General features: G+C 34.6%; 2 protein-coding genes across 3 annotated transcripts; one reads left to right on the forward strand and one right to left on the reverse strand.

Moving 5' to 3' along the window:
• Nucleotides 1-1,141: 1,141 nt before the first annotated feature.
• LOC107809198 (cationic amino acid transporter 2, vacuolar-like) lies at nucleotides 1,142-8,955 on the forward strand. 2 transcript variants are annotated; one of them, XM_016633792.2, is made up of 14 exons: nucleotides 1,142-1,713; nucleotides 2,447-2,648; nucleotides 2,887-2,971; nucleotides 3,334-3,474; nucleotides 3,555-3,673; nucleotides 3,754-3,850; nucleotides 3,965-4,137; nucleotides 4,266-4,332; nucleotides 4,812-4,970; nucleotides 5,932-6,202; nucleotides 6,790-6,892; nucleotides 7,412-7,524; nucleotides 7,727-7,802; nucleotides 8,372-8,955. In XM_016633792.2, exons 1-14 carry the CDS (start codon nucleotides 1,530-1,532, stop codon nucleotides 8,529-8,531), a joined length of 1,950 nt encoding a protein of 649 aa, XP_016489278.1. In that variant the 5' UTR covers nucleotides 1,142-1,529; the 3' UTR covers nucleotides 8,532-8,955. The 2 variants fall into 2 exon arrangements, with proteins under 2 accessions (XP_016489278.1, XP_016489279.1); XM_016633793.2 differs by having other exon boundaries at nucleotides 1,143-1,713; nucleotides 7,421-7,524.
• A 429-nt stretch (nucleotides 8,956-9,384) lies between these two features.
• On the reverse strand, nucleotides 9,385-12,837 carry LOC107809194 (putative lysophospholipase BODYGUARD 4). Its single transcript, XM_016633784.2, has 4 exons — nucleotides 12,298-12,837; nucleotides 11,152-11,501; nucleotides 10,118-10,314; nucleotides 9,385-9,826 (listed from the first exon to the last, which is right to left on the reverse strand). The coding sequence occupies exons 1-4, from the start codon at nucleotides 12,725-12,727 to the stop codon at nucleotides 9,463-9,465; spliced, it is 1,341 nt and encodes a 446-aa protein (XP_016489270.1). The 5' UTR covers nucleotides 12,728-12,837; the 3' UTR covers nucleotides 9,385-9,462.
• Between the last annotated feature and the right edge of the window lie 1,071 nt (nucleotides 12,838-13,908).

Genomic DNA, 13,908 nt, shown 5'->3' on the forward strand with positions numbered 1-13,908 from the left:
GTCGAATTAGTTGGTTATATGAATTTTCAATATCAATTTTGCTTCATTTGGATCTATTTCGTTTGGTATTCAATAATTTGATGTTAATTTTCTAACAACGATTATCATTTCTAAACATTGAATTTAATGTTAGTGTATCAACATGACTAAGTCTAAATTCGAATTAGTCCATATCTTTTATATTGATACTTGTTAGTTGTTATCGTTGTATTATATTCTTAACTAATAGCCTATTTCAAATAAAATGCTTTCTTTTGGCCAAGTTTTTAGAATAAAAAAATTGTTTTTGAGTAAAAAAAGAAGCAATTTTGGAAAAGCAGAAAAAAATAGCTTCTCCCCATAAGTACTTTTAAAAAAAATTATTTTTGAGAAAAATACACTTAAAATCATTTTTTAAAAACTTAGTCAAATACTAATTGCGATTAAGAAGTATATTTTTAATTAATTAACCAAACACAAATTATTTTTTACTAAAAATATTTTTGAAATAAATACTTTTTAAAAAAAAAAATCTCAAAAGAAGCTTATTTTAGAAATGTGGCCAAACAGACTATAAGTATTCATGAATTTGAGATACGGCACATTCTTTGACATAAGTATTTTGTATTCCCTAATTAAGGGCCCAATTTTTTTTCAATTTTTTTAAGTAATAAATGTTTGACCACGAAAATTTTAAATTTCATTTAAAATTATTTTTAAAATTTTTACTTGATATCACTCAAAAAATTAAAAAACAGCTCTAAATTATCTTTTTGACCATCGCCACCAACAACAATATACTCAATATTATCTTATACTGTGAATCTGAAAAGAGTAATATGCACACAAATCTTACCCCTGCCTTGACCAAACACGACTTTAATTTTTAAATATCTTTTTTTCTTGCTTTAAATGTTTTTCACTTTTGTCGAAATTTCACAATTCTAATGACCAAACGCCCACCAAATTTCACGTTGCTTCCTGTTTCTTGCTTTTCCCAAAAACTTACTAAAAGAAGAATGAACAAAAATAGGGGAGGTGGGTAAACAAGGAAAGTGGTGGTAGAAATAGAATTCATTCGCACAGGCACACGCGCCAGACGCGTGGAAGAGCCTTTTTGTGAAAATTATTATGGCAGATATAAGAATAAAGCAACTTCATCTCATTGGGTTAATTGAATTTTATATAGGATTCTCTCTGTAAAATTTCTGCAGCTGAATCTGCCCCATTTTCCTTCTTCTGCAGTGCTTCCCAAAGGTCACTAATCTCCAAAGAATCTATTATCCTTTCTTCTGCCTTTGGTTTTGCACTTTTCAGCCCCCTCCTCATAGCCCCTTTATCTATATATTGATTGATTTATAATCCAAGATTTTCCTATATTTCTCTTCTCCATATTCATAAGATACAGAAATTATAAAAAAGATCAAAACTTTTCAACACCCAGTTGGAAATTATCCAAGATTTTCATATATTTCTCATCTCCATATTCATAATAAAAAGTAATTATAAAAAAGATCAAAACTTTTCAACACCCATTTGGAAATTTTATCATGGGATTTGTTGGTGACACACAAAAGATTGATAGGGGTAATGGTAGTGCGGATAAAGGAGGGTGCTTTTTTGGGGGTATGAAAAGTCTTGTAAGAAGGAAACAGGTTGATTCAGCAAATTCAAAGTCTGGTTCTGCTCATCAATTAGCTAAGGCCTTAACTGTTCCTCATCTTATTGCTATAGGTATAAAAATGTGAACTTTTTTTTTTAATCTAGTTCTTTTATCCTCTGGGGTTCATGTTTATGGTTTCTTGATTATCTTTTACCTTTAGTAAATGGACCTTAAAGTCTGCTTTTTAGCCTTTTAAATGAAATTATTCAATCCATTTTGCTGATATGGTAGTTATTTTTTTTCTTAATTTATTTTTAAATCCTATTAATATTATTTATGATCTGTGTATTCTTATGTTATGGCATGTCAACTTGGATTACTCATAGTGGAAATTGATGTCCTGATAGTGTCAACAAATAATAGTTATTGCAAGACTAGACTAGTTTCCTCTGTTAACATTCAAGGCTGATTCTTTTCTTTGACTTTTTTGATGCTGATTGCTTGGGAGGAATAAGTTAGGCCATTTTATAATTTGCTAGCTAGCTCTACCTATGAGATTCCGAACGCATAGCTGGTTCCAAGTTTGGATAAAGGATAAGGTTTACAGTAGGTTGATAGCCAGTGTAAAATTAGTCTAACTATGATAACCCCTATGCATACTGAATTTATTGGGATATGTTGTACTGTCCAATATAGAGTAGAATGGATAAAGAACATTCTTATAGCTGACCCCAACTAGCTTGGGATTGAAGATTTATTGGTTGATTGGTCGATTTATATTGAATTTTACTAGGTAAAAAGATGTCTATATATCAGTTCTGGTCAGCTTGATAAAATTTTAAGCCTTGTGATTTGATTTTCCAGGGGTTGGTTCAACAATTGGTGCGGGGGTTTATATTTTAGTTGGTACAGTTGCAAGAGAGCACTCAGGCCCGGCCCTCACCATTTCCTTTCTAATAGCTGGAATAGCAGCTGCTCTTTCTGCCTTTTGCTATGCGGAGCTCGCAAGTCGTTGCCCATCAGCTGGGAGTGCCTATCATTATTCTTACATTTGCGTCGGAGAGGGGTAATGCCACAAAGTTCTTCGCGCATGAAATTTTTATCTTATAATTGGGTTTTGTGATATTAATGAAAATCTTTTGCTAACTGATTAAAAGAAAGAATTCTGATTTTATGATATAATAGCTTTTCCTATCAGACATGACTTATGATTTCAGTTCTTATAATGCTTTATAATTTTGTTTCTAAATTTTTGAGGTCTAGATATGTTCTTTATTGAAATTTATACCCCCATTCCCTCTCAGTGTTGCTTGGCTGATTGGTTGGGCAGTAGTATTGGAGTACACAATTGGAGGTTCTGCAGTTGCTCGAGGCATATCTCCAAATCTGGTGCAGTATTTTCTCTTTGATGCTCTTCTAAATTATTAGGTTTTTCCTTATAAGTAATACGCCTAGCTGTCTCTTCCCTTAAGATAGCCTTATTGTGGGTGTGCACCCTTCATACGAAGTAGAATTACCGGGATCCGCAAGTGGATGAATCACTGCACCCACCTAGGAGCATCCCATCCTGTGTATCCGTGCGGCAATCTGCTTGTTGCTCTTTACTTAGGTCTTCTGATGTATGTGAAGCCAAATGATCAGATGCTGTGTATCCATGCGGGGAAAAAAATGCCTAATTCACATCTTGAAATGTCAGTACACTTGGTCTATTCCTTTTGTGATTTACTGTTGTCATCTTCTTCTATTTGCAGGCCATGCTTTTTGGAGGTCCAGACAGCCTGCCAACTTTCTTAGCTCGTCACACAATACCAGGACTGAATGTTACAGTGGACCCATGTGCAGCAATTTTAGTTTTTGTTGTCACTGGGCTTTTGTGTGTAGGGATCAAGGAGGTATTTTTCATATCCAGAAAATCATCTCTCTTTGTAGTTTGTATTCTTGAATTATGCTAATTCAGTGACATCTTTTGCAGAGTACAATGGTACAAGGATTTGTCACTGCAGTTAATATATGTGCCATGTTTTTTGTGATTGTTGCTGGTGGATATCTGGGCTTCAAAACTGGATGGCCAGGCTATGAGCTTCCCGTTGGGTAATTGGCTGTCCTGCACTAGAATTCTTATTTGTTTTCCTTCTGTCGATCTGTCTTTCTCAATTTTCTTCAATTGATAGGTATTTTCCCTTCGGAGCTGATGGAATGCTTGCTGGTGCTTCAACTGTTTTCTTTGCCTACATCGGGTTTGATTCAGTTGCTAGTACCGCTGAGGAGGTATTTCTTAAGTCTGTATATACTTTGTCATTTATGAGGTATTATCTATGTTGAAGATTCTTAAACCTTTAAAATTTATCTTTAATTTTACTTCTTATTGTTCATCTCTAAAAGGTGAAGAATCCTCAACGCGACCTGCCGATGGGAATTGGTTTTGCATTATCGATATGCTGCTCTCTCTACATGTTAGTCTCTGCAGTTATTGTTGGTTTAGTACCCTATTATGCTATGGATCCAGATACCCCAATCTCCTCCGCATTTGCAAGCCATGGAATTAATTGGGCTGCGTAAGTTAATCTTTTGGCCTAATGATGTTGCCGTTAGTTTATCTTTAAGGCTGAACTATTTGATGTGAATCCGCCTTTTTTACTTTAATACTCTCTATTCTAATGTACTTTCTCGAGACTCATTACAGATATATCATAACTATTGGAGCTTGTACTTCTCTTTGCTCAACATTGATGGGTTCTATATTGCCTCAGGTAAGCGAGCTGCATCATGTAGATTTCTAAGCCGACCTAGCTTGAAATTACTTAAGACACCAAAATCTGATTAGATTAAAACTATTTAACTTGTTCGTTCAATTAAGATGTATAACTTTCTATACTAGATACTTTGTAACCCTTCCCTGGCAAATTATACTGTATAACTGTAGCATGTAACATGGGAAACTTGATGGTATGTGACATATAACCACTTTGAAGTCTTAGATATTACATCTTATATCATTGGACGTACTAGTGTTCTCACATTTTGAGAGAGGGACAAGCGGAGTTGGTTTTTCACCATACTTGTACTTTTGGCGCTAACATTGATTTTTGTATTCAACTGGGATTGTAATTGAATATTTAAGAATTGAGTTTCACCTCAATGAAACAAGATTCTACCTTATTTTTTATGCTAAGAAGATCTCTTCTTCGGTACCTAACAACATTTTCATGTTATTTGCTTGTGATTCTAGCCACGAATACTTATGGCAATGGCTCGGGATGGATTGCTGCCTTCATTTTTCTCAGACGTTCATAAACGCACTCAGGTTCCTGTTAAAGGCACTGTAGCAACTGGTTTACTCTCTGGAACTTTAGCATTTTTCATGGATGTTGAACAGTTGTCAGGAATGGTATGCTCACCTTCTGAACATATTAAATTAGATTTAAAGGTCGACAGAAGTCTCTCTTAAGTCCTCCACAATCATCTCAGCGCTATCATCTTGTTCCTTGTTCTTCCTATTTGGCACTCTATTTCTGTAAGTTCAAATGTTTTAGTACTTCACTGCATAGAGGATTGTGTCAAAATATGGCGTGGAGCATGTTTGAGATGGTGTTGAAACACATTAACAATATCAGTTATGTATTTTTTGCTCCCTTTGTTGTGTGTAATTATCCTTGTTTTGGAGTGAGGGAACAAAGGCAACAAGAGAGTGATATTGATATCTAGAATTAATGTCTGTTTTTGGCTCAAAAGAATCTCCATTTCTATATCCTTAAGATGCTTCCTTCTTTTTTCAATTAGAGAGTGGGAAAGAATCATGCAAACAACATGATTATGAGGACCAGAAAGCCCTTGTAAGCTTAATGAATGCTTTTCATTGTTAACTAATAGATAATGACATGAAAACATGTCTTATTTACCATACGTGTCAAGTAAACTTTGAAAGCCTTGTTTGAGTAATTCACAGCTCTCATTAGTCAGGAATAAAATGTTTTATCTTTCTGACATTTGTCTGGTTAAACCTCTCTTTTTATGTATGGGAATAATGTTTATGCTCTCTGGCTTTCTGTTTGTGGTGTGTGTTTAATATGCTTTAATTTTAGCATTTGTGATTCATGTAACTTTTAGAAGTTCAAGTTTCCTACTAAGGGCCTTGATTCAGGGGATTACACAACTTTGTCCTTGATAAGGATTATATCAACTGTCATGTGTTTTTCCTGTATTGTCTTTTTTCTACTTTGGAGGCTGGCTAGAAGTTATGTGAAGTTAGATTTCAAAAAGTTTTCCTTTCTTCTTTGCCCATTCTTTCTCTCATCCCTTTTGGTTTTCATCGGGTTTCTGCATGTCGTGATTATGTTTTTGTTTCACAGGTTAGTGTTGGTACACTCCTTGCATTTACAATGGTGGCTATTTCAGTACTGATTCTCCGATATGTCCCACCAGATGAGGTCCCACTTCCGTCCTCTTTTCAGGAGGCAATAGACTCAGTAAGCCTGCGACATAGCGGCTGTAATAGTGGTTCAGACATTGATGTCGAGACCACCAAAATTCCAGCTGTGACCTCTGGAGATAGCACTCCATTGTTAGTTGAGATTTCAGTTGGGCATCCTCTTGTGGAAAAAGCGGCAGCAAAGCTGAACTGTAAGTTCTGAATTCTTGGTAGTAGGTGGCGGAGTATTTTTGTGCTGAATTGAGCATGCTATGCTATGACTTGGTAAACATTCTGTATAAGTAAAGATGCTTTAATGTATATGAAATTGAGAAATTGCGACCAAGGTAAATCTAATAGCTTGTGTCAGGTATGGCTAAAAAATAATAGGAAAAGCAAGGGGGTGAAAGAGCAGATAGCTGATTAATCTGAAGAAGGAAAAAGCAATAAGAACTAACTTGGTTTCTTGATTACAGTCTGTCTCTTTCTTACCACCATTGTGTAGGAATTGTATTTCCTTACCTCATGATCCAACTGAATAACTCAAATAATAATAATAATAATGATAATAATAATAATAATAATAATAATAATAATAATAATAATAATAATAATAATAATAATAATAATAATAATAATGAAAACTTAGCTTGGTGACAACAAGCCCTTCTTCTCCAGTTTCCCTTATTTCCATTGCATTCATGAGTCAAGGATGTGATCATTATATTCTTGTCATTTACAAAGAATAATCTAAATAAGTACTTCCCAGTTTAATTTGCTTCTCTTGATTTTGTTGCAGATCTAGTACGTCAAAGGCGGAAAGTTGCTGGCTGGACTATTATGTTCATCTGTATTGGAATATTCATCCTTACATCCGCCGCTTCAATTGTTAGCTTGCCCAAGTGAGCTCTCTCTCTCTCTGAGATTTTACCTGTTTATTTTCTTTAAAGTTTGGAGGGCTACAGAGGAGGTTTAAGAAGTGTGCAAATGTGTTATAAGGTTAAACACCGGGAAATTTTGTACACCAACTTGGATATAGACATTCATGAATGTATCTACAGGCGCATATTTAACTATCATTAAATATGAGTAAAAACTTATTATATTTTTCATAAATGTGTGACAAGGTGGGTTGCTCTGATGGTAAGCGCCCTCCACTTCTAACCAAGAGGTTGTGAGTTCGAGTCACCCCAAGAGCAAGGTGGGAGTTCTTGGAGGGAAGTATGCCGAGGGTCTATTGGAAACAGCCTCTCTACCCCAGTGTAGGGGTAAGGTCTGCGTACACACTACCCTCCCCAGACCCCACTAGTGGGATTATACTGGGTTGTTGTTGTGATGACAAATACTGATGTAGTTTTATTCTGTAAACCTTACTTTTGCTGTACCAAAATCTGACTCCAGTAAATTAATGTTGTGATTAGTCCTGCTAGGTACACACTGTGTGGAATCGGCGGATTTCTTCTGCTATCTGGTCTGATAGTGCTCACTTGCATAGACCAGGATGATGGGCGGCACAGCTTTGGACACACGGGAGGTATGCTTTATCATTATGCCTGATTAAAGGGTTTTCATTCCATTAGCTTCGACCTTAGATCTAATGATCTTGGTATTTTGTGGTAGCATCCTACTTGTGCTCATGCTCACATCAATTATCTAATTATATTGCTTGTGCTTGACGGCAAGTGATGCCTGTTCTGCATTACAAATTTAAAATGTATTTTCTTTTTCCTATTCAGGTTTCACTTGTCCGTTCGTTCCACTTCTGCCTATTGCCTGCATTCTCATCAATGTCTACTTATTAATTAATCTCGGGTAAGCCTTCATGAACGTCTTTGCTATTATTTTATGCGCTGCCGAACTATATTTCATATTTTTGTTTTTTACTGTTAAGAATGAATTTGGACCTAACTCAACCCCGAATGTTAGCTCCTGAGGTGATTTTTCAAAATCGTATAAGGAGACAACAACTCATTCCCTTAACCAATGTGAGACACTTTAACACCATCCGCACGCTCAGACCTATCATTTGGAGTGCGGACAACATAATATGAGGGTCCAACATTGGGTAAACAAAGAATATTGATGTGTTTGACTCTGATACCATATTAAGAAAATGAATTTGGGCCTAACTCAATCTTTGAAGCTAGTTCATGATGTGAAGATTGCCCAACACCATATGAGGAGACATCAACTCATTCCCTCAACTAATGTGGGAAACTTTAACGCATAGTACACTGCTTCCTGCACTCTCCTATGCTCGCTAAAGATGGGCCAGTTGTCAATGCCTAGAATCACTACTCGTGATTACCACTATTTCTTTATCTTTCTAATCTAAGCATTACTACTCAGCATTGTTAAACAACTGCTTGCATTTCTTGCAGTGGTGCAACTTGGGCCCGTGTATCAATATGGCTATTAATAGGGGCGTGCATATATGCTTTGTATGGTCGAACACACAGTTCACTGAAGAACGCAGTTTATGTTCCTGCAACTCACGTGGATGAAATTTACCAGACGTCTGCTAACTCCCTTGCATGTTAACCTGTATGTCCGAGTCAAGTGAATACCCTTGGTATCGGTTGCACAACCCACAAGCAGCACAAAGGATCAAGAAGAAGAAGCTGCACATTTTGGGTTCCCAAGTATTTCTGTTGATAGACTGTTACTTATATGTTTCAGATCTCTTTTCTTGTACTTTGTTGCCATTGTAATTCTTCTAGTGTAGTTCCACTGCTGAAAGAGGAAAAAGAGAAAGGAACAAGAAAAATGAGAACTAGAAATATATATTATTGCAAATCACATCAAGTGTTTGTAATCAGCAGCTGGCAGTTGATTCTTTGAGCTTCTTTGTTTGTACATATTTGTGATATAACTTACAGAATTGTGATATCCTGATAATGGGGGTACTTGTGGAAAGTGTAAATATGTGAAATGTAAATCTACAACCTCTTGGAATTTCCTTAAATAGTACTGGTATTTTTTATTCTTTCTTGTTTCTTGCAATTAAGTTTTTTGGTTTTATGACTAGCGAAGTCCTTTGCAATTTATTACTATAATTAATAAAAAGTTCTTTCCAACTCAGTCCGTCTTAATCGATGGAACAGTGTAAGCAAGATATCACTCTCGTTTGCTCCTTTGTTGTATATACTAAAACTTTAGGATTCATAATTAAAGGTTTTTTCGTTTAAGAGTTGCTGCCGTTTGACTGTAAAATTAAGGTCACTTATTCAAGTCGTGAAAAGATTCACTTGCAGATATGCAAGGTAATAAGGCTGCATACAACAAAACTAATGTGGGGTGCGACTTTTTCATAGATCTTGTGCAAGCGGGAGTTAGTACATCCGGCTTGTACTTAATTAATTGGGAATTGCACTTAAGAACTGGATTGAATATGTGGAAATTATACTCATTTTTAGTTTGACAATATAGAATGTCTTACAAAAGGAGAAATTGTATCTTAAACAATCAAAAACTAAGTTAAATTCCCATTTCTGATATGCATATCCTCATCTTCCCTCTTGTTGATTGACACCCAAAACTTCTCTAAATCATTACATAAATCTTTTTCTCTACCTATGACTACAGAACTATGATCTGCATTTGCAACTATTTTTACCTCTGCATTTGGCACTTTCATCTTTACATTGTTACTGCATTCCAATGGCACTACTTGATCCCTACTACCCTGTGTAACATTGATTTTCACTTTGGCTATACTTAGAGTTTCCAAATATTTATCCATAAATTTTGCTCCCCCACATATCACATTATGCATAGTATGCCAAGCTGAATGATGAGTGTGCCTTGTCAAGTCAATTGCCATAAAATGTAGGTTCCTGAAACCAAAGAGTAAGAATCAGATTGTTAAGAAAGCTACCTGCTATTTTTGACATAACATGAGGTAATTTTACATATATTCATTCGACTTTCAGTTTATTGTACAAAAGTGTGATAAAATAAGATTTTGAAACAGAAAACTAACTACGCCTATACATCAAACACCAGAAATGTCAAATCTGGTCAGTATAGTCATATCAACAACTCACCTTACATAATATTCACGTTGCATCATATAAAAAAAATCTATTTTCCGACTCAACCTAAGTAAAAAGAGTTATGGCCCTCACCTATTCCAAGTTAGTAACTTCAGAATTCCTTCCCACATTCTGTGGTTTTTGCAGATGATGTAACATACACATCTGCCCAAGTGTTCATACCAAGACATAATTGATGAACCAAATAACAAAGGTGGCCACAATCGTCTCTCTGCAAGTCTGTTAAGTGCTATTAAACTAGCATCCTCCTTTGCTGAAGTGAAATAAGGCTGAAATATCATTCAATAAGACCATTAGCAAGAAAAAACAACTCATTCAAGAAAATTCGTAGGACTAATTTCATGTATGGTCACTGTCTACATTATGCTAGTATAGTTAGAAAATTAACATTAAGTAACTGAACTGTGTATGAATTGCTCAGAAAATATAAAAGGCAGCGCGGTGTACAAATTATCTCGCATTCACACAGGTTCCGTGGAAGGGGCGCACCTAGTGGCGAAGTCATAAATTTTCTCAAGGGTGTTCAAATTTGAAAGAACTGAAATAAAATTCCTTGACAAAGGGTGTTCAGTATATGCTATATATTCGCTAAAACCTAATACTTTACTTATATATATAGTGTAATTTTACGACGAAGACCACCCTTTAACAAATATAGCTTCGCCTATGAGCGCACCCTAAGGGGTGTGATGTAGAAGGTCTACCTAATACAATTATTAGTGGCTGCTTCCACGGCTCGAACTAGGTGACACAGAGACGACAACTTTACCTACTCCAAGACTCCCCTTCTGCTTAGAAAATATAAATGACCGAAAGGTTAAATTTCTGGTGCGAAGTCATAAACACGTCACTTCGCACATCAACATTTTCCCACTCTGTAATAGTCTGTTCAGATAATAATAATAATAATAATAATAATAATAATAATAATAATAATAATAATAATAATAATAATAAAAGAAGATACATTGTCAAATTTTGACTACCCTTCCGGCCATTTTGTATTTTCTTAGCAACTCACATATAATTCAATTACTTTAATGTAGTAAAAAATTCAGTAATCATACATGAAATTAATCCTTAATTGGTGCTTAAGTTGTACTTACCGGAGCTATTAAGGTGATTGATTTGACTGAGTTAGGAAATTTTGCAGCTAATGCTAATGCTAGCACACAGCCCATTGAATGTGCAACTAAATGAAATGAATTCAACTCAAATGGATGAATCACTGATCTTTCAATCATTTCTATATGATCTTTAAGTGTGTACAAGCAATTGTTTGGTTTTGGACTTTTTCCAAACCCCAATAAGTCAACTGCAAACAATCTGTATTTCTGCTTTGCATCTTCAGAGAGATTTGGGAAAACTGTTTCTGTCCAGAATGAGGAAGATGAGATAAAACCATGTAAAAATACTATATTTTCTGCCTTCTTGCCTTTGAAATCCTGTAAGCTAGCTGCCAATATTTGCAATGTTAATAATTAGTTATGAATATTTATCCAACACACGCATCAATGTATAAAGAAATTAATTGTCGATTCTTGAAATTAGAGGAACAGAAGACTTTTGAAGTTCTAATTTGTAGAATGCACGTCAACCAAGACATTGTAAGTACGAGTCACCCCAAGAGCAAGAGCAAGGTGGGGAGTTCTTGGAGGGAAGGAGCCGATGGTCTATCGAAAACAGCCTCTCTAACCCAAGGTAGGGGTAAGGTTTGCGTACACACTACTCTTCCCATACCACACTAGTGGGATTATACTGGGTTGTTGTTGTTGTATTCTATATGTTGAATTTATATAGTTTTAATTTGCATATAATCAAGGTTTAGAGAAATACATATTCCACCTAAGAGAAACAAATTATAAGGAGAAATGAATAGCTAAACATTCCAACTCAATAATATTATAAAAAGACTAAAGGAACGCATACGATGTGACATTTGTGTATTCATGTTGGTAATCAATTTTCATTTTTATGATATTAGAAATTCTTGCAAGGCAAATACCAACAATGCAACTAAAGTTGAATTATTTATATATCCATGTAAACTGGCATTGTTAATTGTAAAATAAGAGATTTAAAACACTTGCATTCAAGTGAAATATGAAATAATATTCTAATACGGGACCACATATTCATACAAAATCATGTTACTAACGTGTTAAATTATACTAATAGTATAAAAATTCTTTGTACTATCGGTATGTATAAATTAAATCATACTACTATGTATATATGTGATGTATATGTACCTCGGTCTGGTTCTTTGATAACAACATGAAGCTTCAATTCTGCTTCATTACTCATCCATGAAACACAATTTTTACAACCACAATCAGACCATCTCACATTTTCGTTTACTTTTCTCCATTCTTTCTTCCTACTACAATTTCTGAGAAATCCCATTTCCCTAAATACATTTCTCCGTTTATAAAGAGTCTCTGACAATTCATTCTCTCCATCAATATCAGTAGTAACACTTTTTTCTTCTTCTTTTTCTATGAAACAGTAACATTGTGACCTTTTACCTTCCAAGAATTCATCTATCAATCTGAAGAATACGCAAAAAACAACGTCGACGAAGTCAAGGAATAAGAAAACAACTGCACTCGTTGATGAAATAAGAGTTTCCTTGAAATTTTGTAGACATTTTCGTGAGAAAGAAGCAGAGATTTTGAGCATATTTGAAAAAGAATTTAGACAGATAGAGAGAGTAAGGAATATAAGGTAAGGTAGCGTTGGTTACTGTTGGGTGAAATAAGTTTGGACCACGTACGTAGAATGGTTTGGCTATTGACAATTCTCTCTTTTGTTTATACTATTCTGCTTTTCTAATTTATGGACCAAATTAGACTAACCAATGGATATTGCCCAGGCAATTTTAAGCATTCAAAGAAGAACACGTTGTTTATAATCCTACCTTTAATTCATATTATTACTCTTTATTAAGGTTCGTACATCTCTTGTGAAAGACATTTAATAGTATAAATCATATTATTTGCTTAACCTACTATTTAGATCTTTTTGTTTCTTAAACGTCACACTACTTAATACTCTGGTGACCAGAGTCGGATCTAGAATTTCAAAAGGATGGTTGTATTATTGTGAAGAAGTGGATCTAGAATTTACATTTGACGGGTTTTTAACTTTAGTGTCTTACCATGAACTCACTACACTTTTGAAATTATAGGTTTAAAATTATATTTTTTTTGAAATTTTAGTAATTTTCACACACACACACACACACACACAATATATATATATATATATATATATATATATATATATATATATATATATATATATATATATATATATATACACACACACACACACACACACACACACTCAAGTGGGATTTGAACTAATAATTTCACATATAGAGGTACACCCAATAATAATTGCATCATAAGAGTCTTTGAGCATGGGTTCACACACATATATTTAAGTAATTTTGAAGAAATATAGTATTGTTATACATGGTTTGGGGAGAGGAGTATGGATTCACGTGAACCCATACCCCTCTGATTGGATATGCCTCTGCTAGTAACTGAGTACATATTTATCCGCATTAAGTATTTATACGAAATTAAATAATTTAACTTTAGTAGTTATAAATTGAAGTGAAACAACATATGACTTAATCAACACTAAATTATAATATGACGAAAAGTACATGTTTTGCATTTATTAATTTGATATAAGAACTGACACTAATATGAAAATATGAATTGCTTGCTGAAAACTTCAACTACTATACCCAGCACCAGGTTGACTTCTTATCATGATTAGATTGGACGTAAGATTCGAATTCGTGTTCGGAAGTCCCACCTCGGAGGATAACATGCTTCCTAATAAAGGTG

The sequence above is a fragment of the Nicotiana tabacum genome, chromosome 24, assembly GCF_000715075.1.
Source record: "Nicotiana tabacum cultivar K326 chromosome 24, ASM71507v2, whole genome shotgun sequence".
NCBI classification, from domain to species: Eukaryota; Viridiplantae; Streptophyta; class Magnoliopsida; order Solanales; family Solanaceae; genus Nicotiana; species Nicotiana tabacum.

Excerpts from the sequence above, each read along its gene's own strand:
- LOC107809198 (XM_016633792.2), top strand. The coding sequence starts at position 1,530 with ATGGGATTTGTTGGTGACACACAAAAGATTGATAGGGGTAATGGTAGT. Across the intron at positions 3,475-3,554 it reads TGTGTGTAGGGATCAAGGAG|AGTACAATGGTACAAGGATT; the intron begins GTATTTTTCATA and ends CATCTTTTGCAG. Across the intron at positions 4,971-5,931 it reads TTGAACAGTTGTCAGGAATG|GTTAGTGTTGGTACACTCCT; the intron begins GTATGCTCACCT and ends TTTGTTTCACAG.
- LOC107809194 (XM_016633784.2), bottom strand. The coding sequence starts at position 12,727 with ATGCTCAAAATCTCTGCTTCTTTCTCACGAAAATGTCTACAAAATTTC. Across the intron at positions 11,502-12,297 it reads TATCAAAGAACCAGACCGAG|CTAGCTTACAGGATTTCAAA; the intron begins GTACATATACAT and ends AAATATTGGCAG. Across the intron at positions 9,827-10,117 it reads AAGTTACTAACTTGGAATAG|GAACCTACATTTTATGGCAA; the intron begins GTGAGGGCCATA and ends CTTTGGTTTCAG.